Raw genomic sequence first — 21,989 nt, 5'->3', positions numbered from 1 at the left:
GAAAAGTAGTATTTCACAATTGAAATCCTCCTACCTGGAAGGCAGTGGCAGGAGTAGCTGGTTTCAGTGATCTGGTGGCAGGTGCCTCCATTTATGCATGGAGACGGCGAGCACGGGATGTATGAGCTTTCACAATGCTGGCCTGTAAACCCCGGGCCACAGACACACCTGCAGCAATGACAAGAGTTTCATTTAGTTTCATTCAGTCTTTACAGTGAAGTTAAATTGAATACATATATTGTCAAAATGTAACCTTCCCAAATGGGTAACTATAAATTAGATTCTCACTTATAGGAGCCAGGGGCGTTGACGCAGACTCCTTCATTTTGGCATATAGAGGGTGTGGCGGCACATTCATTTGTGTCATTAAGGCAGCGAGGACCGGTGTAGCCAGGAGGACAGGTGCATGTGTAACTTCCAGCAGATGGAGAGCTGCATTTTCCGCTGTTAGCACAGGGACTAGACAGGCAGCTGTCTTCATGTTCACAACTTGGTCCTGGGGATGAAGATGAAGCAGAGGATTTTGTGTCATTTCATGATGAACTGTGCTCATTGCAAATTATCACAAATTTAGTTTCTAAAAAAGCATTCACTAAAAACACATTTAAACTATTGATAAAATATGTTTTTTATCAATAATTATCAAATACATGTGTCAGAATCTTAAAATAACTTTTTATTAGCCATGTCATTAACTTTAAAGATATTCCGCTAACAGCTAAACAAGCACAACCACAAACGGATCATCCCCGGTGGAAGCAATAGCAGGCTTCTGAGCGCTAGCTTATTAAAGTAACCTCCTACAACGCAAACAAATACATAATTGTTGTGGTGAGAGACAGATGGCAGACCTCACCAATCCCATGGAAAACTCCTGACAAAGAAACAGTGTCTCACCTGTCCATCCTCTGACGCACTCACACTTGTACTTGTCGAGGGACAGCAGGGTGCAGACACCTTGGTTGGCACAGGGGTTGTTGGGGTAACACGTGGAGTTCTGGGGAGTTTGACAGTGTAGACCAGTGAAGCCCAGGGGGCAACTGCAGGCGGCGCTGCCTGGAACAGGTACACCAGCTGACATGGACACTGAGCAGTTCCCTCCATTCAGGCAGAATCCGGGTTGACAAGGGTCCTTGTGTTGGCAGTACTCACCCAGAAAGCCAGGTGCACACCTGGACACATACACACACACAAATATAAGTCGTGGTGCATGTAAAGGAATTAGAGCTAATCATCCAAGATGATAAAGTTGAAAGATGAGTTACACAAATATGTGTATATGAGTGTGTGTTTGACAGAAGCAAACAATCAAAACAAAAGATTGTGTTTCAGTCATGTAGATGTAAGGCACCACACCAGACAATGGCTGCTGAGGCTGAAAGCTCACACAAAGCATATCAAATATACAATACTGGCTAATTCACAGACTTCACAGTATAACCAAAATGTGTCATTGTGTGAAACTACTCGTTTGTTGCTTACAATATTAAACCATGTCTTAAAAGGTTATTAGAATCAACTCATTTTAATGTAATACCTTTATCAAGAGAGAAATCTGATGCTATTGACAGTAAAGGGCTTGATGCTCAATAGGAAGGATTTTCAGTCTCATGTTGTTAAGATGAGAAAGGAATAGAACCACAAACCCTAAGAGCTTAATTTTAATATTTAGAGCAAGTCTAAATGCCCTTTTACTAGTTAGGGTTAGTTGTTCACTGCCTGAGGCATTGTTCCAAAGGGTTGCGCAGAGTACTCTTAATTATTCCTTGATGTCTTTTGGGCGTTGTGTAAAATAAACCAATCAACTCCCTCCTTTGTGGGGTTGGGGTTAGGGTTAGACATTACCCTAACCCTGACATTACTGTGGCAGATCAGCCAGGTAATAAGACAGATTCTATCATGGTTTTGCCCATGAGCAAAGTGAAATACATGGCCTCGACAATACTGAACAAACTGCTCTGAACCCTATGCTGTTGCCCCATAAACCCAGAGAAAAGAGGGAAGCTGGTCTAAGGGTTAAACTGGGGTCAGTTTTGGCAAAGAAGAAGTTCAAAAGCAGAAGGATGTGAGGTGGAGTCATCTGGAAGTTGTTGACTGAAGCCTGGTAGAAACTAAAAACAACAGGCGGAAAGCACCAGCAACTTGGGCAAAGTAACAGATGAACAATAATCCTGCCAACAGATAAATTATATCATAAACTACGTAAAAGTTGATCACAAAGGTGTAGTATACCACTGAAAGAAAAGCACAAACGCATCACTCTTACTGACTTATGACCACATTTTCAAATCATGTGCATCTGTTTTTCCTTCTGCTTACCCATCACTCATTTCTTTTTTTTTGTCTCCTTTGTCAGTGAATGGCCTGCATGCTGAGTTGTTGGTAGGATATAGCAATATTACACAATATGTCCACTAGAGATCTCAATCAGAAACAATGCTCCCTTCATTACTTTCTATTCCTTTGTTTTTTCTGTCCCGCCCACTTTCACTTCTCTGTATGTGACAGTATTTGGTCGGAGGTTTTGCTTTGCTATTAAGCAGAAAAGCATCAGGTAACTTCCTGTGTGTACCACTTTGTTCAGCCTGTCTAACATGGAGTGTGTGTGTGTGTGCGGCACATGGCAGACACACTGTCTGGGGACTTTGGGCAACTGAGCGACCTGCAGCCTCTTACACAGGCCTCTAAACCCACCTCCCTAGAGGGGCTCAGGTAACATATAATGGGAGAGTAGAAATACAGCACACTGTAACCAACACGCACAGGCAAACTCATACCCTCTTTCCTAAAACCGCCAAAAGAAAACAACATGGATATTTAATAAATAAGCAGATCTGTAGCATGTAAAAACATAACAGAATCCAAGATCTGTCTTATTGAATATGAAATGGAGAAAAAACTGTGCAGATAAAACTTGCTTGGTACTAGTCTCACGCTTTCTAACTTTTATTTATTATTGGCCACTCCACCCTAAAGCAGCTTGAAGATATTAGGTTGTGAGCACATGGGAAAGTGGGAGAATCTTGAGTCCTGCCAGGCACAAGTTTCACAGATCAGTAGCATAGTAAAAATTTTGGTAGTAAGGTATCTACAGTATATCCAAACCCAGAAATATCTTATCAGCAAGGGGTGTATACCTAGAGTGTTATCTAAAAATGATTGACACACATCATAAATATATCAATGGCCCTGTTTAAACCTGGCATTAACATGTGTCTCTGGTGATCTGATCACAAGTGGACAGCTCTGACTCCGTCAGTTCACACCTGGCAATAGAAAGCGTTTCCACATGAAACACTGAGTAGAGCAAAACTGTTTTTGGTTCAGCAGAGGACGTCAGCTGAGTAGGTGGTCCGTCACTGTGGCCCAGGACACATTGGGGTTCACACTTCTAAAATAAAACGTAGTCATATTCGTCCCTGATCACCTCTGAATGGGGTCTGAGTGAAGCGATCTCAAATGTGTCCTTGTGTGTACTGGGAGCTGTAAACTTGTGATCAGATCACCCGTAAAAATATTCTCAAAAAATATTCTGTTTGCACATACTCGCTGTGCTGATGACAAACATAATGGAGGATTAGTGATGTCAGATATTCAAAGAAAAGACAAACTTGCTCTCCCTCTTGACCTTAACCCTAACAGATTAGAAATGGACAACCTTCCTCTAAACCTTGTCTGTAGCTGCATGTGTGCACTACAACTCCCTACATCCCCCAAAACATATTCCTACACAAAAACATGCACACACATGATTACACAAACACAAAGATGCCCGCCCCCTCCTCCCCCTCACTCCTAACAAAAACACAGCTTGTTCATGATATCTAAACAAGACGGCTGTGCTGAGAGTTAGGATTGCTCTTTTTTTTCCTTCACAGACGACCCCCTCCGCCCCCTGTCCCAGAGTAATGACACAGTCCTCTGCCCTGTGAAACACATCACATTAGCAAGCTGACACACTAAGAACACCATGTCCAGGTTAATGCCAGGTTTACATTTCCTTCGGAACATTTCACACCTTTTCACCGTGGGAAACAATGGGAAATAGGAGACGCACTTTCAAAGTCAAGACAAACCACTTCAACGGGAGAAAGGGGGAATTTGAAACGTGTGCTCTGTTTTCGGTCTTTGAGTTTGGAATAAACACAATGCCCTTTGTGGGGCATTTCTTTTCTCAGTTATGTCACATAAAAGAGAATTAATTAAGTATGACTCCTTTCGTAGAGTTGTCTTGAAAAGGTATTTGCTACTTTAAGGTTTTTGTGGCAGCAGGACAGTACAGGAGTAGGATAGTAAACTTAGTCACTTCATATCTAACCAGTGTTGACAGAACCAAATGCCCTGGTGTCAGGAAAAGATACCACCCTGTCCTTCAGGTTTGACTGCCAGACAGAGAGTTCATTATTTAGCCACTGGCTAAATCACTAAGGCCAGAGGCAAACAGACAAGGCTGTGCATGATTCACATCATTGTCAGGGAGTGCTGGCTCACTGAGGGAAAGATAACACATTGGTTTGTCCCTGAATACAGGACAGGAAGCAGCGTGATTCTTCTGCTAAATGTTCATACGCACTATACAGAATAAAGGCTAGAATTTGAACACACACACACACACACACACACACACACACACACACACACACACACACACACACACACACACACACACACACACACACACACACACACACACACACACACACACACACACACACACACACACACACACACACACACACACACACACACACACACACACACACACACACACACACACACACACACACACACACACACACACACACACACACACACACACACACACACACACACACACAGCTCTGCTTTCATGAAAGACGCAGCGGAGCCGCTTTCTGCAGCCAAGCTCATCTATGGGATTCTTTGTTTTGCTCCATGAGTCCTTTTTTTCCTCCTTTTTTCTCCATCCTTCTCTCACACTCCGTGCAGTTTCCTGCAGCCTTTCTTTCCCTCCGTTTCTCACTCCTCCACCTCTCATTTCTATCCCACTCTTGAGGTGTCATGTTTCCCCAGCTGGCTCACATTAGCGCCCCCTCTCATGCACCGCACTTCCCCCTCTCTCTCTTTAACTCTCTCTGCACCCCCTCTCTCCTTCATTCTCTCGCCTCCTCCTCCTCCTCTACCTTGTGCTGACCTCTGTCTATCCTGACCGGCTGTGGGGGGGGGCTTCAATAAGCAAAGAGGGAGGACTGATTCTCAGTCACTCATGTAATGTCCCTCACCTCCAACCCTAATTCCTGTGTCTCAGGCTCCTCATTCTCCTCCCATCCCTGATCCATCCTTCTCCTTTTGTGTCCATTCTCTCCCCCTACCTCTCCACCTTCCTTTCCTCCCCCTGCTGCAACTTTTCTAGTCTGAGCAACGCTTAATAACTCCATCATGCTCTCCCCCTGCAGCCATCACAGTTAAAACAGTGTGAGAGAATAAAACCAGCTCACATTTCAATCTCTGGCTCAGTCCTGGCTTGGCTTGTGCATAGGTGGCCTATTCATTGTACTGTAGTCCTGTGTGTGCATGAACAGATGTCACAATTCCAATGCAGAACACATTACATGTTGTATTTTGCACAATATGAAGAGAAAAAAATAACTTTACCCAAGTTGTTAGGTCTTACACGGCCAAACTGAAAGAATGTAAACTAAATGCAAACAGAAGTGCAAAATCAGTCAATAACACCATCACCTCGAGCCAGTGGCCCTGTATTAAGGACAAGCCTCAGTGAGCTTATGGCAGTTTTGTGATACCCTTGATTAAATTCAGATATTTCAAAGAGGCATCCATTACAGAATTAGGGCTTGACATTGGCCTTTTGAGGCTTGTCCCAAAAGATCTCTCTTACGTTGCCAGTGGGTAAAATAGGTATTGCACTAAGTGACTAGCAATAGTGTAATAGTTAGGCCCATACAGCAGTGGGTGTGACAGGGGGGGTGAAGAGATTTGTTCTACAATTGAAAATTAAAATGCACCTTAACTTAGAGACAGAGCTTTAATTACAGGTTATTTTCGAAGGGATGGAAACTATGAACATGTCACTTATATAATCATAAGTAATATTTCTGAGTTGTAGGTGTATTTTTGCCATGGCAGCTCACTTCCCAGAACTATTTCTCTATTCATAGCAATGAGCAGAGGCAACAGACAGAAGAGGTAGGTAGAGAAAGAGGTTCAAGTTCACACACACATAAAAGAAGGTGAAAGATGAGGAAGGTGGGTGAAGTGAAGAGAGAGCACAATGAGTTGGAAGTAAAAGTCAGAAAAGCAATGAGAGTGAGACGTATTGAGAGGGAAGGAAGCGGGGCGGCCAGACTGAGAAGCATCGGTGTAGACAGACTACAGAAACCTAGAGCAGGGTGGAGTCTAAACTCGGGCCTTGTGGTAACATTTCAGGCTATGTTTAGAAACATGTTCATAAAGAGTCATCTGAGTGAGCACGGGACTCATTTTCTCTCTCAAAACCTCTTGTGCCGATCTCTCTATATGTTCTGTCATTATCCTGTTTGTGGGGTGGCTTAAGTGGAATCTCGAACAAAACATCTGTAAGCTGAAAAAGGCTCTATATCCAGGTCTGCTCTGTGTGAAGTAGACCATGGAATGAATTAGAAAACTTTAACAAGAAAAAAGCATGGTGTATACCCTCCTATTATGTTCACCTGATGACAGAATTACTGATGTTTCCCAAGTATTGAATTTATTACTCTAGCCCACCCATGAGACTCACTTGGAACTTCCCACTGGCAGGCAACAGAGTGAGAAATCTAACATATCATTTATGTGCTGGTGTAGATATTTGTCAGCCTATTATTAAAATAAAAACGAAATATTGATTTAATGTGAATTACATTTAATTGATAATAGTTGCACATACTTTACTGATTACTTGGGCTTATTAAAAAAGAAATGGAGATAGTAAACTGCTGAGAGTCAGCAACTTAACATAACAGAGGATGTACAGACTGAGACTGACTGTGACAATTTGACAGAGCTGAGGTACTTTTGACCCCACAATGTCACCATCATTGTGTGACAGAGAGACACTTATCACCTCACTGCATGTGGGTTTATGGTCTGGTTGCTACATTCCTCAGTTTTGGAAGGCTTCCTCTTTTGGAGAGTGAAGGTTGACTTTCCAGACCTCCAAGAAGCGCACTGTGTGTGTATTTCACCTTTAAATTTGTTTGTTTTTGTTTGTCACCTTCACCAAGGAGTTTATGTTTTAGTCTGCCTCTAACTGTTTATCTGGGGTGGGGCATAACAAAAAGCACCTATTAAAATTTGTCACCAATCAGGATCATGGGGGAGATGAGGAATGTTACTTTCTTTAAGATCGATTTCTCAGTGAATAATTCATCGATCTTGATGAAGAAAATGTGGTGTGTTTAAGGGCCTGATACTTGTGAATGTGTGCTATTTAGTGCAGAATGACCCAAATAACAATCCACATCGGGTGAATTCAAATGTGGTTTCATTCCAGTTTTTTTGTTTCTTTTATCAGGTGATCCAAGAGAGGTTTAAATCCCAGCAACCACTGACAGAAAGCCATGAAGCCAAGCTCTACTGATTTGATTAAGTTTCACAACTAAACAATGACTCAATTTAACTATAAAATGAGCCAGGATCAAAATAGTTGCAGCCCTTGCATCATCATAGCAACACACAGAGCACCATTCAAATAAAGATATGTTAGCTGAACTTCAGACCTCTCTGTGCCAGTACGGGAACTTGCCACAGGCTCAAGGTGCCCCTGATAATTAAAAAAAACACACACACACAGACATACACAAATATATTACATGCACAAACATACACACAAAGAAACTCTTATCATTGTGGTTCCAGTCTCCACATATACAGTGCTGTTGACTAGGCTGTGGGAAGGAGATAAGTGTTTCGGAGTGTAAGAGTGGGAAATCACTGCCGTGGGTTCTTTATTTCTTCTTTGTTGACTTTGGTTTGGATTGTATGCCAAATCCAGTTCAGATATGTGTGAATGTGTGTGTGTTCCTGATTGGAGGGGGTGTGTAATGCATCTGATGTGAAAGCATCTCTCGATTCATTAAATCTTCTGCAGGCATCCCCTTTTATATCTTAAAAGGCATGAGACTTTAGGAGCAGATGTTGCTGTGAAATCACAACACAAGTTTCTATGAGGTGACACGAAGTGGCTGAAACTGATAATAGCAGCAAGCAACAAAAGGTCTTCAGCAAACCACTACAAACAGAAATATCTTATTGGAAGATGGCGCAAGCATGACTTTACCGAAGGTAAAAGATGAAGATGTCAAAAAATAAAGAGACAGAAAGTGTTGAGAAAAGATTCTGGGGTTGTGGGAGAAGGATTAAGAGGCCAGGTGAGTTTTGTCCAGAAGCTTTTAAATCCTTACTGCAGTGGGAGGGACCAAGGCACGGATGGATGAGTGACAGTTTGATGAAGAGGGCGTAGCAAGAGGGAAATTACACTCCTCTCTCCGCTCCTCTCTCGTTTCCCTCCCTTCCCCCCCACTGTGCTGCTCTCTCATCATTAAGGAGTTGTGCTCCGAGGTATTCCTCCTCAAATTACCTGAAAAGAGACATCCTCTTTTCTTTTGGCCCTTTCTCTTCCTCTGTAGCCAGCAGGCAAATTCTACACGTCAATCAAACTGGCAGTAGGTCCACACAACACAGTGACTCTCTCGGCTCAGACTAAAGAAAAGATTTTTTTAATAAACATAAAGACATGAAATCGACTACAAGAGACAAAAGATAATAGAGAGAATAAGCATTGAGAAAATGGAGACTCAATCCCTTTTATCTCATGGTGTAGTGAAGCGCTTGGACAATATATTATGTGTATTCTCATTTATGCGTTTAATCAGAAATTGACCCCAAACAAACAACAACTTACTTAAGTCAAGCCCACAACTTAATTGTTTTCTTCTTTGATTCTAATGAAATAGCTATAATAGCTGATTGTGTGTATATATTTATGACCTCAAGCCTCTTGAAAAACAATGCCTGCATACCACAGAGAAACATACCTGTTTGTCTGTATCAGTCCTGCCCCCACATGCTCAATATGAATGTGTGTGTGTGTGAGCGACTGAGCGTGCTGACAGATTGTGCACACTAAGAATTGTCTTGATTACACAGACTTGGGACATCTTCATTAGGTCCTACTTCAGAAAAACCTGGACGCATGACTACATGGCAAGCATTAAAAAGTCCAGAGTGAAAAGCTGCATGTTCCTCACCACACAGAAGTTTGTTGAGAGCCCTTCGTGTAAATGTAAAAGCCCTCAGGCCCAATGTCAAGGCATAACCAATTTCTCTGTGCTCTTATTCAATAAATATCATCAGAAGTATTTGCATCCCTTCAGCAATGATAATTTAAAAAACCGCAAAACGCAAATTTGTGACATCCACATAACCGGGCAGTGACACAGTCACAACACACACATACACACACACCTTTTTCTCACACCCAAAGCTGAAGGCTTGCAGTGTCACCGGTTAGACAGCTTCTCTGCAACCTGTCCTACGAGGCCGCAGGTCGACCTCTCCCATGTACTTAAACTCTTAGTACATCCTTCGCTTCTTAAACGAGATGCCTGAGCTTTCTATGCAAGCAAAAAATTCTAAAAGGTTTTTTTCTAGAAATGTCATTTTATCAGTGAACGCTACTGTATTGTATAAACCACGAGGCTCAGGTACATTGGATTCTAGCGTTAAGAAGTGTTAATTTTCTCTCCTAAATGAAAGAAGTTTGCCTCCACTGTGGTTCTGATAATTTACCAGTGTCCAAACAAAAAACAATACAGTACTTGCATGAACATCTATTATAATTTTCCAGTTATAACATAATTTGAAAATATTTAATAATATGTCACCTGTAATCTCATCCTACATCCTACTCTGTTATATATCTGACAAATTTTATTTGTCAGATATATAACAGTTAGTCACAGTCTCAGACATAGGGACGCAGGTCTGAGCCACAAGGCCAAAGTGACTGTTTACTTACAAATGGCTGTCTTTACAATACTGAGGAAACTAATAAACACGTAATTACATTTTAACACAATGAGCCTTTTGACTAGCAGCACAGTGCAGACAGGACCAGACACACAGGGGAACGGCAAGTGTGCGTGTGTGTGTGTGTCCTTGCTGTTCCTGATGGCACAAGACTCTGACTGAGTAGTTAATCAGTCTAACACTAAGCCTGCGCTCTGTCAGCTGACTCTTCTAAACTAGGAGACTTGTCTGTGTGTCTCCAGAGCTAGAGGCCTTTCTACTGTTTTTCTTTTATCTTCAATGTCATCATGTATTTCAGAGAAAAAAATACTGACTTCATGGTCACAACTTGAGACAGATAGGCTTCAAGAAAATATACAAGAGAAGAGCTAGAACAAAACTGTCCGACATGCCTTAAGAATTCATATTTCTAGTTCCCTTGTACTAATCGACAAAATAAATAATAATAATTATAATTAACAATATAATGGAAATTAAATGGAATGTTTGCCCTGAAGCACAGCTCTGTATGTATGTCATAATAAGGACAAAGCTCTGAAGTTACATGAGATTTTTTCTCTGGGTATATGGTAAGGCTGGGATGGGTCATCATTTTATCAAAAATTTTAAGTAGTCTTAAAATTATAAAAGCAGTTTGTGCAACTATCACCCTTTCTCTAATCAAAACATTGTCCCTTATTTATACTGGTGCTTTGTAGTAAGTATTACTACGAACAGCAGAAGGAGACTTTAATGCACCTCACAGCTGTATAACTGTCATTAAACAACAAGAAAAGATGAACAAATGCATTTCCACTAGCCCCAGTAAAAATGTCGGTGTGCCGGATTTGGATTTGAAAAGATCACTGTGATTTTGCCCAAAATTCCCATCTCTACTTTGAACTTGTCTAGGCAACACAACCTCACCGTTTCCTCTTTAAATTAGCTTGACCTAGCCATTCTAGCCTATGTAGATTTCTGACATATTGAATCCACCCATCATACGCAGCCAAATTGCAGATGATAAAAAGCTTGATGCAGCAAGACCCCTTTTCGTCCCATCTATCCTGGTCTCACTTAAATTGTTGTCTGTAAGATTGAGGGTTGACAATAACACCCGCTGTCTATTCAAATACTTGATTCTCCAAAAAAAAAAGTTCAGAGTCAACAGGACTCACACATACACACACAACGGACTCTCACACACACATGCAGATGCTCCACACCAATAAATCTCCTCACACCTGCAGTACAGAGTCTATCTGACCTTCAATTTGTCGGAGGGAATGTCAAACACTGATTACGATGTGTCGCCTTCACCTTCCCTTTTTTTACAGAAGCAGCACAGTGTTGAAATTCCAAAAGCTCTGGGAACAGACGAACAGTGTAATTCACATCGCATTCGATGAAATACGATCAGGTTCATGAACCAGCTATGTGTGTATTTTCATTGGGAATTTGGCTCGGGAGTGGCAACACAATTATAAAGACAGCTCGGTCTAAATTACAAACTGTGCTACGCTGTCAGTAAGTGAAAGGCATACATCTGAGAGACCATTTCTCTCCTTTACACTTTAGCACTTTTCCCTTAAGTGCTGATTGCGCCACCGGTAGTTGGCGGCTTACATACATTCTCATCGGTTACAATAAATGGGTTATCTTCTTAAGTAATGAAAATGTCTCATCATTTTCTTGATCCCCGAGCAACGACAAATCAGTCAACAGTAAAATTATGTTGGCAATGCATAGAGCTATCAGTTCTATAGCAACAAGAGAGTGTGTAACAAAAAACCCCAAATGTACTAAATAGGATCTTGGAGGTGGAAATGTGTGTATTGGTATTGTTCCCAGTATTGGTGTGCTTTGTCTGACAGAGCAGTCTTTTATTCCCCCTTTCGTGCCTGAGCAAAACCTCATGGTCCCGTGGACAGGCTGAGGTTGATCTAAAAACCCTATTTCTGTGCTGGATTTCACATCCAACAATCCCCTTAAGAAGTGTTTCTATTGCTCTGTTCACATTTTCATAGCAGTGTTTGGATGAGAGCATGAGTTCAAATTAAAAGCCTTTGTCAGTCTTGACAGGCCAAGCTTACCTGCAGTATTCAGTGCCATTGGTAAACGTCAGACATGTAGCGTTGTTAACACACGGTGCTTTATTATCCACACATTGCAGACCTGCAAGAGACAAGTTAGAGAGAGGACAATCAGAAGCAGTTTTCAGACATGAACTCAGCAAAATGAGGTCCAGAGTTTGCATTTCATAAATGAAGAACGCAGCAGGAGATTACCCAGTCATACGCGATCACAACAACTCTGGAGTATTAAGGTAAGGGTGGCATGGCATGCAGGAGGTATGACCCATGAAATTTAGTGTTGAGCTTCGTGTCTGTCACGTATTAGAAACACATGGCCTCTTGCTTGCAGTGAATCTCTGGGTGTGTTCTCACATGGTCTCACTCGAACATGATCCAAGTGACTCACACATTTGCGTTCTCACATACAGCCCCTCAGGATAATTTAAGGAATTAAGTGCATGTATAAAAGCAGCTACAGATACACTTCATCTGCTTGAAGTTCAGTCAAAATTCCCATGACACCAGTTAGTTAGTAGTTTTGCTACCTAAGCTGATTAGGCTATTCAGTCTTATACCTTAACCCAATGATATGCTTTAATAGTTTCAGAAAAGTCTATTTCTTTATTAAAATGCATAGATTTGTAAATTGTGAAAATGACTGCTCCCAGTTAGGGAGCAGTCTAAATCAGTCTAAAGGTTTCCTCAATTCCTTCATCTTTCCGGAGATAATGCAGAGGGTTCACCACCTATTTAGCCAACTATGCACAGCCAGCTAGTGGTCATAGAGTGGCTGGATGGGTAGTAGATAGAGATAAGCCTTGAAGACAACAAAACCCAACTATCCCCCCACCAGTGAGAGACTCACAGCCAGACACACGAGGTATTGTGCGGCCTTCAAGGCGCCAGAGACACATGGCTGAGGTGTTCTTCACATACACCATGCCGGCCCAACATGCTAAACAGAAATGTGGGCTTTATTCAAGTCTTTGTTTATCAATGTGATATGGTAGCCATTTGAAGGAAACCACAGTTACTGTATGATTATTTAAGCAAAACTGAAAAGAAAAAAAAAAAAAAAGAAAAATCAGTAATGGTTATTAAAATCCTTTTTTTCATTAATAGCCTCACTTGTTATAGTGAGTGGTTTTGTAATGTATAACCACTCTATCAGAACAATGCTCTTTTCAACAGAACTGAGGGGAGGTCAGCTGATTTCAAAGAAATGACAACAATATCTTCAAAAAACAGTCATTGCATTACAGGAAGTGTGCTCAGCTGTGGTGTTACTTCCTGCGCCTAGATTAATCACAGACTCACTTATGTTCAGGAGTCCTTTAGGAGACACATTAACAACTAGTAACTCCATTGGATATGATTTTGAGGGTTTCATAAGTTGTACACAGCTCAGTTAACTTTCAGGGTCCACTCTCTGAACTGGTCTTATTCCAGAGTGAGAGCACACTAATGCCTTCGAGCCAGGCTGACAGACATAGTTCATTAGACATGGGGATACCATACATAAACCACTGTGAAATTCCTAATCCCAACAAGCATGCGCACACACACACACACAGTTACAGACACACACGTCTCTATGCCCCCTCTACTGTAATAAAGTGTGAGTAGATATCAGACTACGGCTGCATTCAAGAGACCACAGAAAAAGCTGTGCTATTTTAGGATTTGTACCGAATGGACATATAGTATGCACAAATGCTACAAGTCAGTACATGAAAGTAATGCAGGTATAATAAAACAATGTAGACATTCAGCATATGTTTAGTGGAAATATTTTTATTGTTATGTTAGCTATGCTTTTACTGTTCTACAGAATACATCATAAAAATACAAACAAATAGCTGTACATTCAATCTGGGCAACACCATAGGATGCCTGTCTTGTAGCTAGTAAGAGACTAGAGAATGGTTGAGGGGGAGGAGATGAGGAGAGCTGAAAAGACCAATTCATCAGACAGGGGTAGAGAAGGAACTGAAGCAACTGAGCAGAGACCGGAAAAGGCTGCTGACGCCCCCTGACTGGTTTGACGAGCTTCCCATACACGCTGTTGTAATGCCAGAGACATTACAGACCCAATGATCTTACCAGATCATGGGTCATTGTCTGCCTCCTATTACACCCGCTTAAATACTTTAACACACGCATGCAGACATTGACCAATCACAGTAATCAACCTTCACCAGCCTGGCCCCATGGGAGCTACTACCACAGATAAACTAAGTAAGACTGGTTCACATGCATTAAAATGACTGAACAAAGTGTCTCAGTCACACTCATATCAACGGCATTGTATCCTCTCTACCTAACTGTTCTCACACTTAACTATCAATGAAACGTGGACAGGAAAACGTTCCAGGAATGAGTCGTGATAAGACTGGATCGACAAAGTCAACAGTGTAACCACAGCCAGATGGTGTGAGCTGAGAGGAAACACACACTAGTTACCTGACCAGATGATTTCTAGCATTTGGACCCTTCCTGTTCAACAGTCTTGAGGCCAAATACATATGCATATGTATCTATGTATGTGTGCATGCATGAATGTGGGTAGTATCAATAAACTAAAGGTTACTGCATCTGCAATCGTGAACAAAATGTAAGAACATATCTTATATATTATGCTACATTGGTCTGTAGGGGTGTAACGGTACACAAAAATCACGGTTCGATACGTACCTCGGTTTTAAGATCACAGTTAGGTCTGTTTTCAGTACAGTATAAAAAGTGAAAGAAAACTATTAATTAATTTTTTATTTATGCTTATTCAACCTTGGTTAACTATGGCTGTGTCTTTATTACCTAAGTAATTAAAAACAAGTAAAATAACAAAATAAACACTCTTAAGTAAATAAATAAAATCTCCATTAAGGTGCAGCACGTAAACAAATAGACTGTACTTAAACTGCACCGGTCCCTCAACTACATCCAGTCCTTCGCTAAAGTTGCCCTCTGAATTTTAGACACAAATAAGTTCTGCACGTGAACTCACTGTATTCGTTCGGTACACGTGCGTACCGAACTGGAAGGCCCTTACCGGAATATTTTCGGTTCGGATACATGTACTGTATCACCCCTATTGCTCTGTGATATATTTTCATGGTTCCTGCTGTCCTATCTATCAGAAGCTGTGTGCGAGGGGAAGGAGCATCTGTCTCTCTCTATCTCTTAGTGATAATGAAGGAGGGAAATAGTCAGTGCGGTAACACTTCATTAGAGTCGTTGCTGACAATGCTGTTTGCTACAAGTCCAACAATTCTGACTGTAAATTGTAAAACATCTAGCATAATCCATCACACAGCGGAGACATACTTTTGTTACTTCCTACTCCTTCCTGTAGTTCATCTGCCATTGGCCAAGGGACTGTATGTATGCTTTTAGCCTGAAGCCCACAAAGAGTTGACAAATTATTAAAAACATGGGTTAATAATTAAAGGTTACCATTAACCAACTGATTATTATGGTTTGATTTATAAATTAAGTCTAATAGCCATTTGCAGGTTTCTCTCCTAGCTTGCTGGTGATTGGCTAGGCATTCTGGGAACCCCTACATTCGAAGTGAGGGTCGGAAATCTCCGTTTGGAGGGGTATAAAGCTCTACCCCTTAGCCTTAGCCCCCCCCCCCGTCCTAGGTATTGGGACACCCTACCCCTACACTGAGCAAAATGATGGGGTAGGGCCAACGGGTGAAATGGGATTGGGACTTACTCTACTGTAGAAACAGAATTAATGTCATGCACTCCACTCTACCAGAAAGCCCCAAAGTAAGGATAAAGCAGAGGTGGCTGGGGTGTATATGAACTCATGTTAGTAGTTGGAAGCAGAAAGGAAAGGGTATGATATGTCTTGTAACTCTTGAACATATAAAACAAAAAAAGGAACAGTGGCTTGTTTTCCTTGGCACGAGATCATACAAGCACAAGTTTTGGATGATATAAAGCTTTGCCCTTTATCTGTAAAGAATGAGCTTATGTTCACCTGATGTGACCTCACCCAGCCCTTGGCTTTGCTAGACATGTTCTAGTATTGTGTTTAAAGAATTGAGAACAAGCTGCTTGTTGTTTGCGACGCTGACTTGCATAATCTGAACTGAGGATAGTGTTGCATGGTATAGTATCAGAAAAAGTATTGCACAAAATAAAACATCTTACAAGTTATTGCACTTACAGGATGACGGCGTTTAAATAAGCGTTGATTTCAAATGAGTTGCGTTGATGTGCCACACCTGCGGCAGTGCTTGTGTGTGTATTGAGCAGCACTCCGCATCAACTCCCTGCAGACACAGTGGGTGTGTCAACTGTTTTAACCTTTCACTGTGACAACAGGATGAGGCATGGCTACTAATAAAAAGAAGGGAAACCTTTAATTAATTTGATCACAAACCAGACAGTCAGGACAAGCTAACAGAGGCAACAAAGAACGTATTTATAAGATATCGGAAACCTATTTGGACCAAGCAGCCAACACATCCAACCCGGCAAAGAAACTCTCTGACAGACTGACAGAAAAAGGTTTGCAATAGTGGTAGATAACATTATCACATCAGACCGGTGGGCAATGTCAAGGCAAGTTGACATTGCCCACCGATGTCAACTTGCCTTGACATTGCCCACATCCTTATTTGAAATGGCAAATAAGGATGTCTATAGTTAGGCATCATGGTGGACGATGACATCAGCGGTCAGTCTGGTTTGCTAAGTTTTGATGCTCAGGTTAGCACAAACAATTGGCATCAACAATGTATTGAGCTCCAGGTTCTCCAAACCCCGCAGTTCCTCTGTTTTCTCTCCGGAGGAGCTGCATGTGTTAACTCAAATGTTTGAGTGAGGCGCTCCGCAGTCTCTGCAGACTTTCTTCGCCTGGTCTTGCATAATGTCCGTAGAAATCCAGGGACATAGGATTCCCAGCTGTGTTCACTACGAGCGAGTGTCTGCGTGTTGTCGAAAAATCACGTGATCTCTGCAATGGAGTTAATACGTCACTTGCCTCTGTTTGCTGCCCCATGCAGCATTTATGACAATCAATAATCATACCATCCTTCGCCCAGTGAAACAACTTGACAGCTCTTTGATGGCGAAGAAAATTGCGATTGTTATTAAAGTTCTCAAGTAGGGATGTCACAAGAACCAATACTTCGGTGCCAAGGTACCATACAATACCATCCCGCTGTGCTGTATCACCCTGCCACATGTTCTCCCTCATCGCTTCCCGCTGACCTGTGCTCCCTTTGCACATTGACGGCAGACACCGTCACTGGTCAGAGGTTCTTTGGACCTACACTATACTTGGGTTTTGCCTTGTGTTTTTGTTTGGTTCACTCTGGAGTTTATGAGACATGTGATTAAACAGAGCGACACAGACGAGCACACAGACACACACGAGCACGGAACGGAGGTTCTTCCGCAAATAGTGACACAAAGCTCTGTTTTACTTTGTTGTTGCAGAAGATGCAACGCCCCGCTTATCCAGGAGTGTGTGTGTGTGTGTGTGTGTGTGTGTCAATGCCAATGAATTTGGCGATCCCCTGATTTTTTCCTCTTTGACAACCACCAGCTTAAACTTTTTACTAAGTTTACTTGTTAGATTGGTACCAACTTTGGTTAAAGATATTTCTGTTTCCCAGACAATGTATTCTATTGGATTTTGTGATGCACTGCCTCTTCCCCTTAAAACATACGCATCATGTTGATGTTTTTGTCTTCTCTACAAATGAATTGACTGCTGTATGGCTGAAACTAACAGATTACTTCATTATAAATCAATGTGTGATTTTTCTACAGTAAAGGACGGAAATCGATGAAAATATCCAATGACAATTTCCTAAAAACAAGAGCTGATACCATAAAATTAACAGTTTCGTTCAACCAATCAATTTGATATCATGCAAGCCTAACATCGGGCTCACTTAATAATAACTATTGTGCATAATCAGAGGCTCATTATATTTGGCTCTGTTATCATTTTAACTTTACATTTCTAGAGGCATTTTGACTCCAGACTCCATGTAAAAATAAGTTTGGTTGGTTTTGTTCTTTTCCTGTGAAAACCTGTGAGGAACTGAGAACGCTGATGCTTAAGTGTAAATAAACCAAAGAGAAGACAGAAATCACAGCCCTTGAAGGTCTAGACGGGAAGAAAAATGAAAGGGGCCGTCTGGTTGTTAGTGTTCAGCTGGCATTACGCTGAGTCCTCCCTCAGCACTTGCCGCTGCTTTGTCACAGACACCAAAGCTGGTCCCTAGAGGGATGCAGCCATGTCGTAAGAAGAAAAAAAAAGGAGGGGATAGGCTTTGAGCTAAAAGCTGTGGATTGAGATGGGGAAGTAATTCTGAAAGTAAAGACAAAGACTGCACACGAAGGGGTGTCCCTGAGCCCTGGCACACATCCCATACAGCGCAGGGCAGGAAGTTGTTCGCGCTGAGTGAGGAAGTAACCCCATTTCCTGGAATTGCTGTACAAGCCTTTATATCCAGCTGGCCCAAAGAGTCGTCATGGTAACTTGCAATAAAATACCCTTAGCTCAGCATGGAAGGAGGGAGACAAGGCTCAAACTAAACACCATTACCCTGAGGGAAGCTGGCCCACACAAACAGCAGAGGAACCGAGCAGACAACCTAAGCTTGGGTTTTAAGGCTTTAGTCTCCCAGGTCAGCTTCAGTTTGTAGGCGGTGACTTTCGGCATGAAACAGGTCAGTGCCAACAGAAACAACCCGGGCACGTGATTACCAGGGAGCATCCAGCTGATCTCTTGGATCTTTATCAGTACGTATCACAGATATGTTAATCCAACAGTATCTGTATAAAACTGATCACTTCTAAAGCTTTGCACCTGCTGTCAGAAACTCTTGACTGCCTGAAGTTAAAAAAATGAATCTTATCAAATAGAAATGCACAAGTGACCCACAGAGTAGCTCAAGAGTTAACATGCAGCCACAAGTTTTAATTGATGAAAATGAGGTAAAGATGGAGGGCAAAATCATGATTGTGACAGCCCTAGAACTTAGACCTTCCAACTGAGTTTTTTTCTCTGCGCTGTTGTAATTATTTGAAAAAGTTGGAGGATGTAGTTTGGGTCTTATTTAAAGCTGAGTGTATCGGGCAGGGCTGAGCTGTTTTGGTACAGCAGGACAAACTTCTGGCTTGCAGGCTCAGTGTGTAGTGTATGTGCACGTCTGTGTGTGTGAGTGTGTGTGTGTGTGTGTGTGTGTGTGTGTGTGTGTGTGTGTGTGTGTGTGTGTGTGTGTGTGTGTGTGTGTGTGTGTGTGTGTGTGTGTGCAGGTTTTTTTATGCGTAGAGAATTTAGAGGTTGCCGCTGTCAAATTTCGTGTTGCCTCCGCCTCCCTACAAAATGCTAGTAATAGTTTTCAGGGAAAACATTACGGTGCAACCATTATAGGGAGAAAAGTTCGGGCCAGAATCGTGTTAACGTCGTAAATGTTTTTTTTCATATACGTTTGGATCGTAAAAAATAGGTTTTCTTTTAAAAGGATTTTTAATGGCCCTATCAGTAATATACTGCTCCTCTGTGTCTCCTTCATTCACCTACTTCGGCTCTCAATACATTGCCCAAGTTTACAAATTCTTTTGCTTTTACTCAGTCGAAGTTTACACATGTCAGTGTCATCAGACAAAAAATCTTGTGTGTGTGAGAAAGAAAGAGAGACAGACAAAAACATGGAGTGCAGACCAGACATGGCAAATGAAGGGACTTTCCCGCACTCACTCATATACAAAGTTATTTTGCTTACAAAACTTTTTCTTTGTTTTGTAAAAAAAATTCAGGAGTTTTGTGACTTTTTGAAATAGTTTCAAATGTAGTCTGTAATACTTAAGATGTGCCACAGTTACTGGAACATTCATACAAAATTAAAAAAACATATCCAATGATGCATTAGGATTAGGGATGCACCGATCCGCTTTTTTCACCTCCGATACCGATATCTGAGGTTTAGTATCGGCCGATACCGATCCGATATAGAAAAACAGCGCGAAATTATGGTAACAAACTGTAAGTTTCATTGGGGGGAAAAGACTGGGATCATGAGACTTGACTTAAACATTTCTTTCCTATTTTTTATAAAACAAATAAACAGATATAAATGTACTGAATTACTTATTTATTATATAATTGTGCACCAGTAAAACAATCTTGATCACAAAAATATAGTGTGACTGGTTCAGTCAGTGCAATTAGGGATTCAAATACAATGTAAAACAAAATAAATAATAAAATAATAAAGGAGCTGAAATTGAGAAAACAATAGCTTCACTAGCTTGGTTGGAAGACTTTCAAAATAAATAGCAATCAGCTCTTTACATAGTTTAGTGCAAATGGGAATTAAACATCCATTACAAAAGCATCTGAACCAAACAATATCATCTCTAGCTTGGTAAAAACAAACAAAAACAAAATTAGAGGTAGTACCAACTTGTAACTTGCAATAAATAATAAAGGAGATGAAATTGAGAAAACAATAGCTTCACTAGCTTGGTTGGAAGACTTTCAAAATAAATAGCAATCAGCTCTTTACATAGTTTAGTGCAAATGGGAATTAAACATCCATTACAAAAGCCGACAGCGGTTGCCCATCCATTACAATAAAGTTTAAAATCTTGTCGGTGATTTTGGTTGCCTGCACACTATTCATTGGAAATTTTTCGACTCTTTCCTTCATTTCCTTTAAGGTTAGCTGCTTCGTGCCGGCTCCTTTTTTTTTTATTCTGTTCAACGAACTCCGCGTGCTCTCTCACATGAAATTTGTGTAGATGCTTAATGAGGTTTGTCGTGTTATAACTCAACGCTTTAGAACCGCCCCTCGGAACATTCACCTTGCAGATGTTGCACGTAGCCGTGGAGCTTGTTGGCTGAGGTAACGTGTAAAAGCTCCAGATTGCCGATCCTTTCGCTCGCTCCATTTTGTAAACACTGTAGGTTCCGCACGGCGTGTTGCTTGCGTATGACGTCACTCACAGCGCACAGCATAGAATTACACTGAATAGATCAGCCGATATGGATCGGTCCATTATCACCGTTACCCGATCTAGAAATTTCTTCAATATCGGTACCGATACCGATACAAGTATCGGATCGGTGCATCCCTAATTAGGATATCAGCAGATAAATCAGCAATTCACATTACTACTCCAACAGCTCTAAACAGGCTCCTGAGATACAGCCTGACAGGGCTCGAAATGTTATCGCATTATCGCATTATGTTCTAATAGAATTATTTCAGAAACATGTGGAACAAAGTCAAACTCCCTTTCATCCAGTTGAGTCAACAATTTTGTTCAGTATATTTGATATGTTTTAGTATATTTCGGTTTATTTCAGACGTCATGCACTGTACCACTTATCCTTGAAGGACTCAGGGGCTTAAGCCAGTCCCAGATGATTTTGGTGGGGTTCACCCCGGACAGGTCGCCAGTCAATCACTGGGCTGACACAAAGAGACAAATAACCATTTACCAGAGTCCCCATTTAACCTAACCTGTATGTCTTTGGACTGTGGGAGGGAACATGAAAGCTCTGCACAGACGGGTCCCAGCCAGACAGTACGTTTGAACTCAGAACGTACTTGCTGTGAGGTGACAATGCCTTCCCATAAGCGTTGATCAGAGAATAAATTTAAGAAAAAACGGTTAATCGCGGGTTGGCGGAGAGTTGGCGCAAAAGGAGTAATGACTGACCACAGGCCATCAGTTTCTATGCCCTGGACAATCTTTATTGTCAAACTCTATGTTTTAACAAGGTAGTTCTTTTTCCCACCTACATAAAAAGGGGTTGGGTTTAACACATTCATATCCACTCAACTGAGACTGATTATAAGCTACAAGTTACAACTGGTCGTTAAACACAGGACTAAATTATTGC

At 41.5% G+C, this 21,989-nt stretch overlaps 1 protein-coding gene across 1 annotated transcript in view; it reads right to left on the bottom strand.

Annotated features, from left to right (window-relative positions):
- Positions 1-21,989, bottom strand: part of notch2 (notch receptor 2) — a 44,595-nt gene that overhangs the window by 18,321 nt on the left and 4,285 nt on the right. Inside the window, exons 2-5 of the mRNA XM_062395077.1 lie at positions 12,120-12,201; positions 898-1,172; positions 289-496; positions 35-168 (exon numbers count right to left, since the gene is read on the bottom strand). Of these exons, the coding sequence (XP_062251061.1) occupies positions 35-168; positions 289-496; positions 898-1,172; positions 12,120-12,201 (699 nt within the window). The remainder of the gene's footprint in view (positions 1-34; positions 169-288; positions 497-897; positions 1,173-12,119; positions 12,202-21,989) is intronic.

This window comes from Platichthys flesus, chromosome 9 (assembly GCF_949316205.1).
Source record: "Platichthys flesus chromosome 9, fPlaFle2.1, whole genome shotgun sequence".
NCBI lineage: Eukaryota > Metazoa > Chordata > Actinopteri > Pleuronectiformes > Pleuronectidae > Platichthys > Platichthys flesus.
Note: the sequence above shows the minus strand (reverse complement) of the source record. Positions and strands in the feature narration are given on the sequence as shown.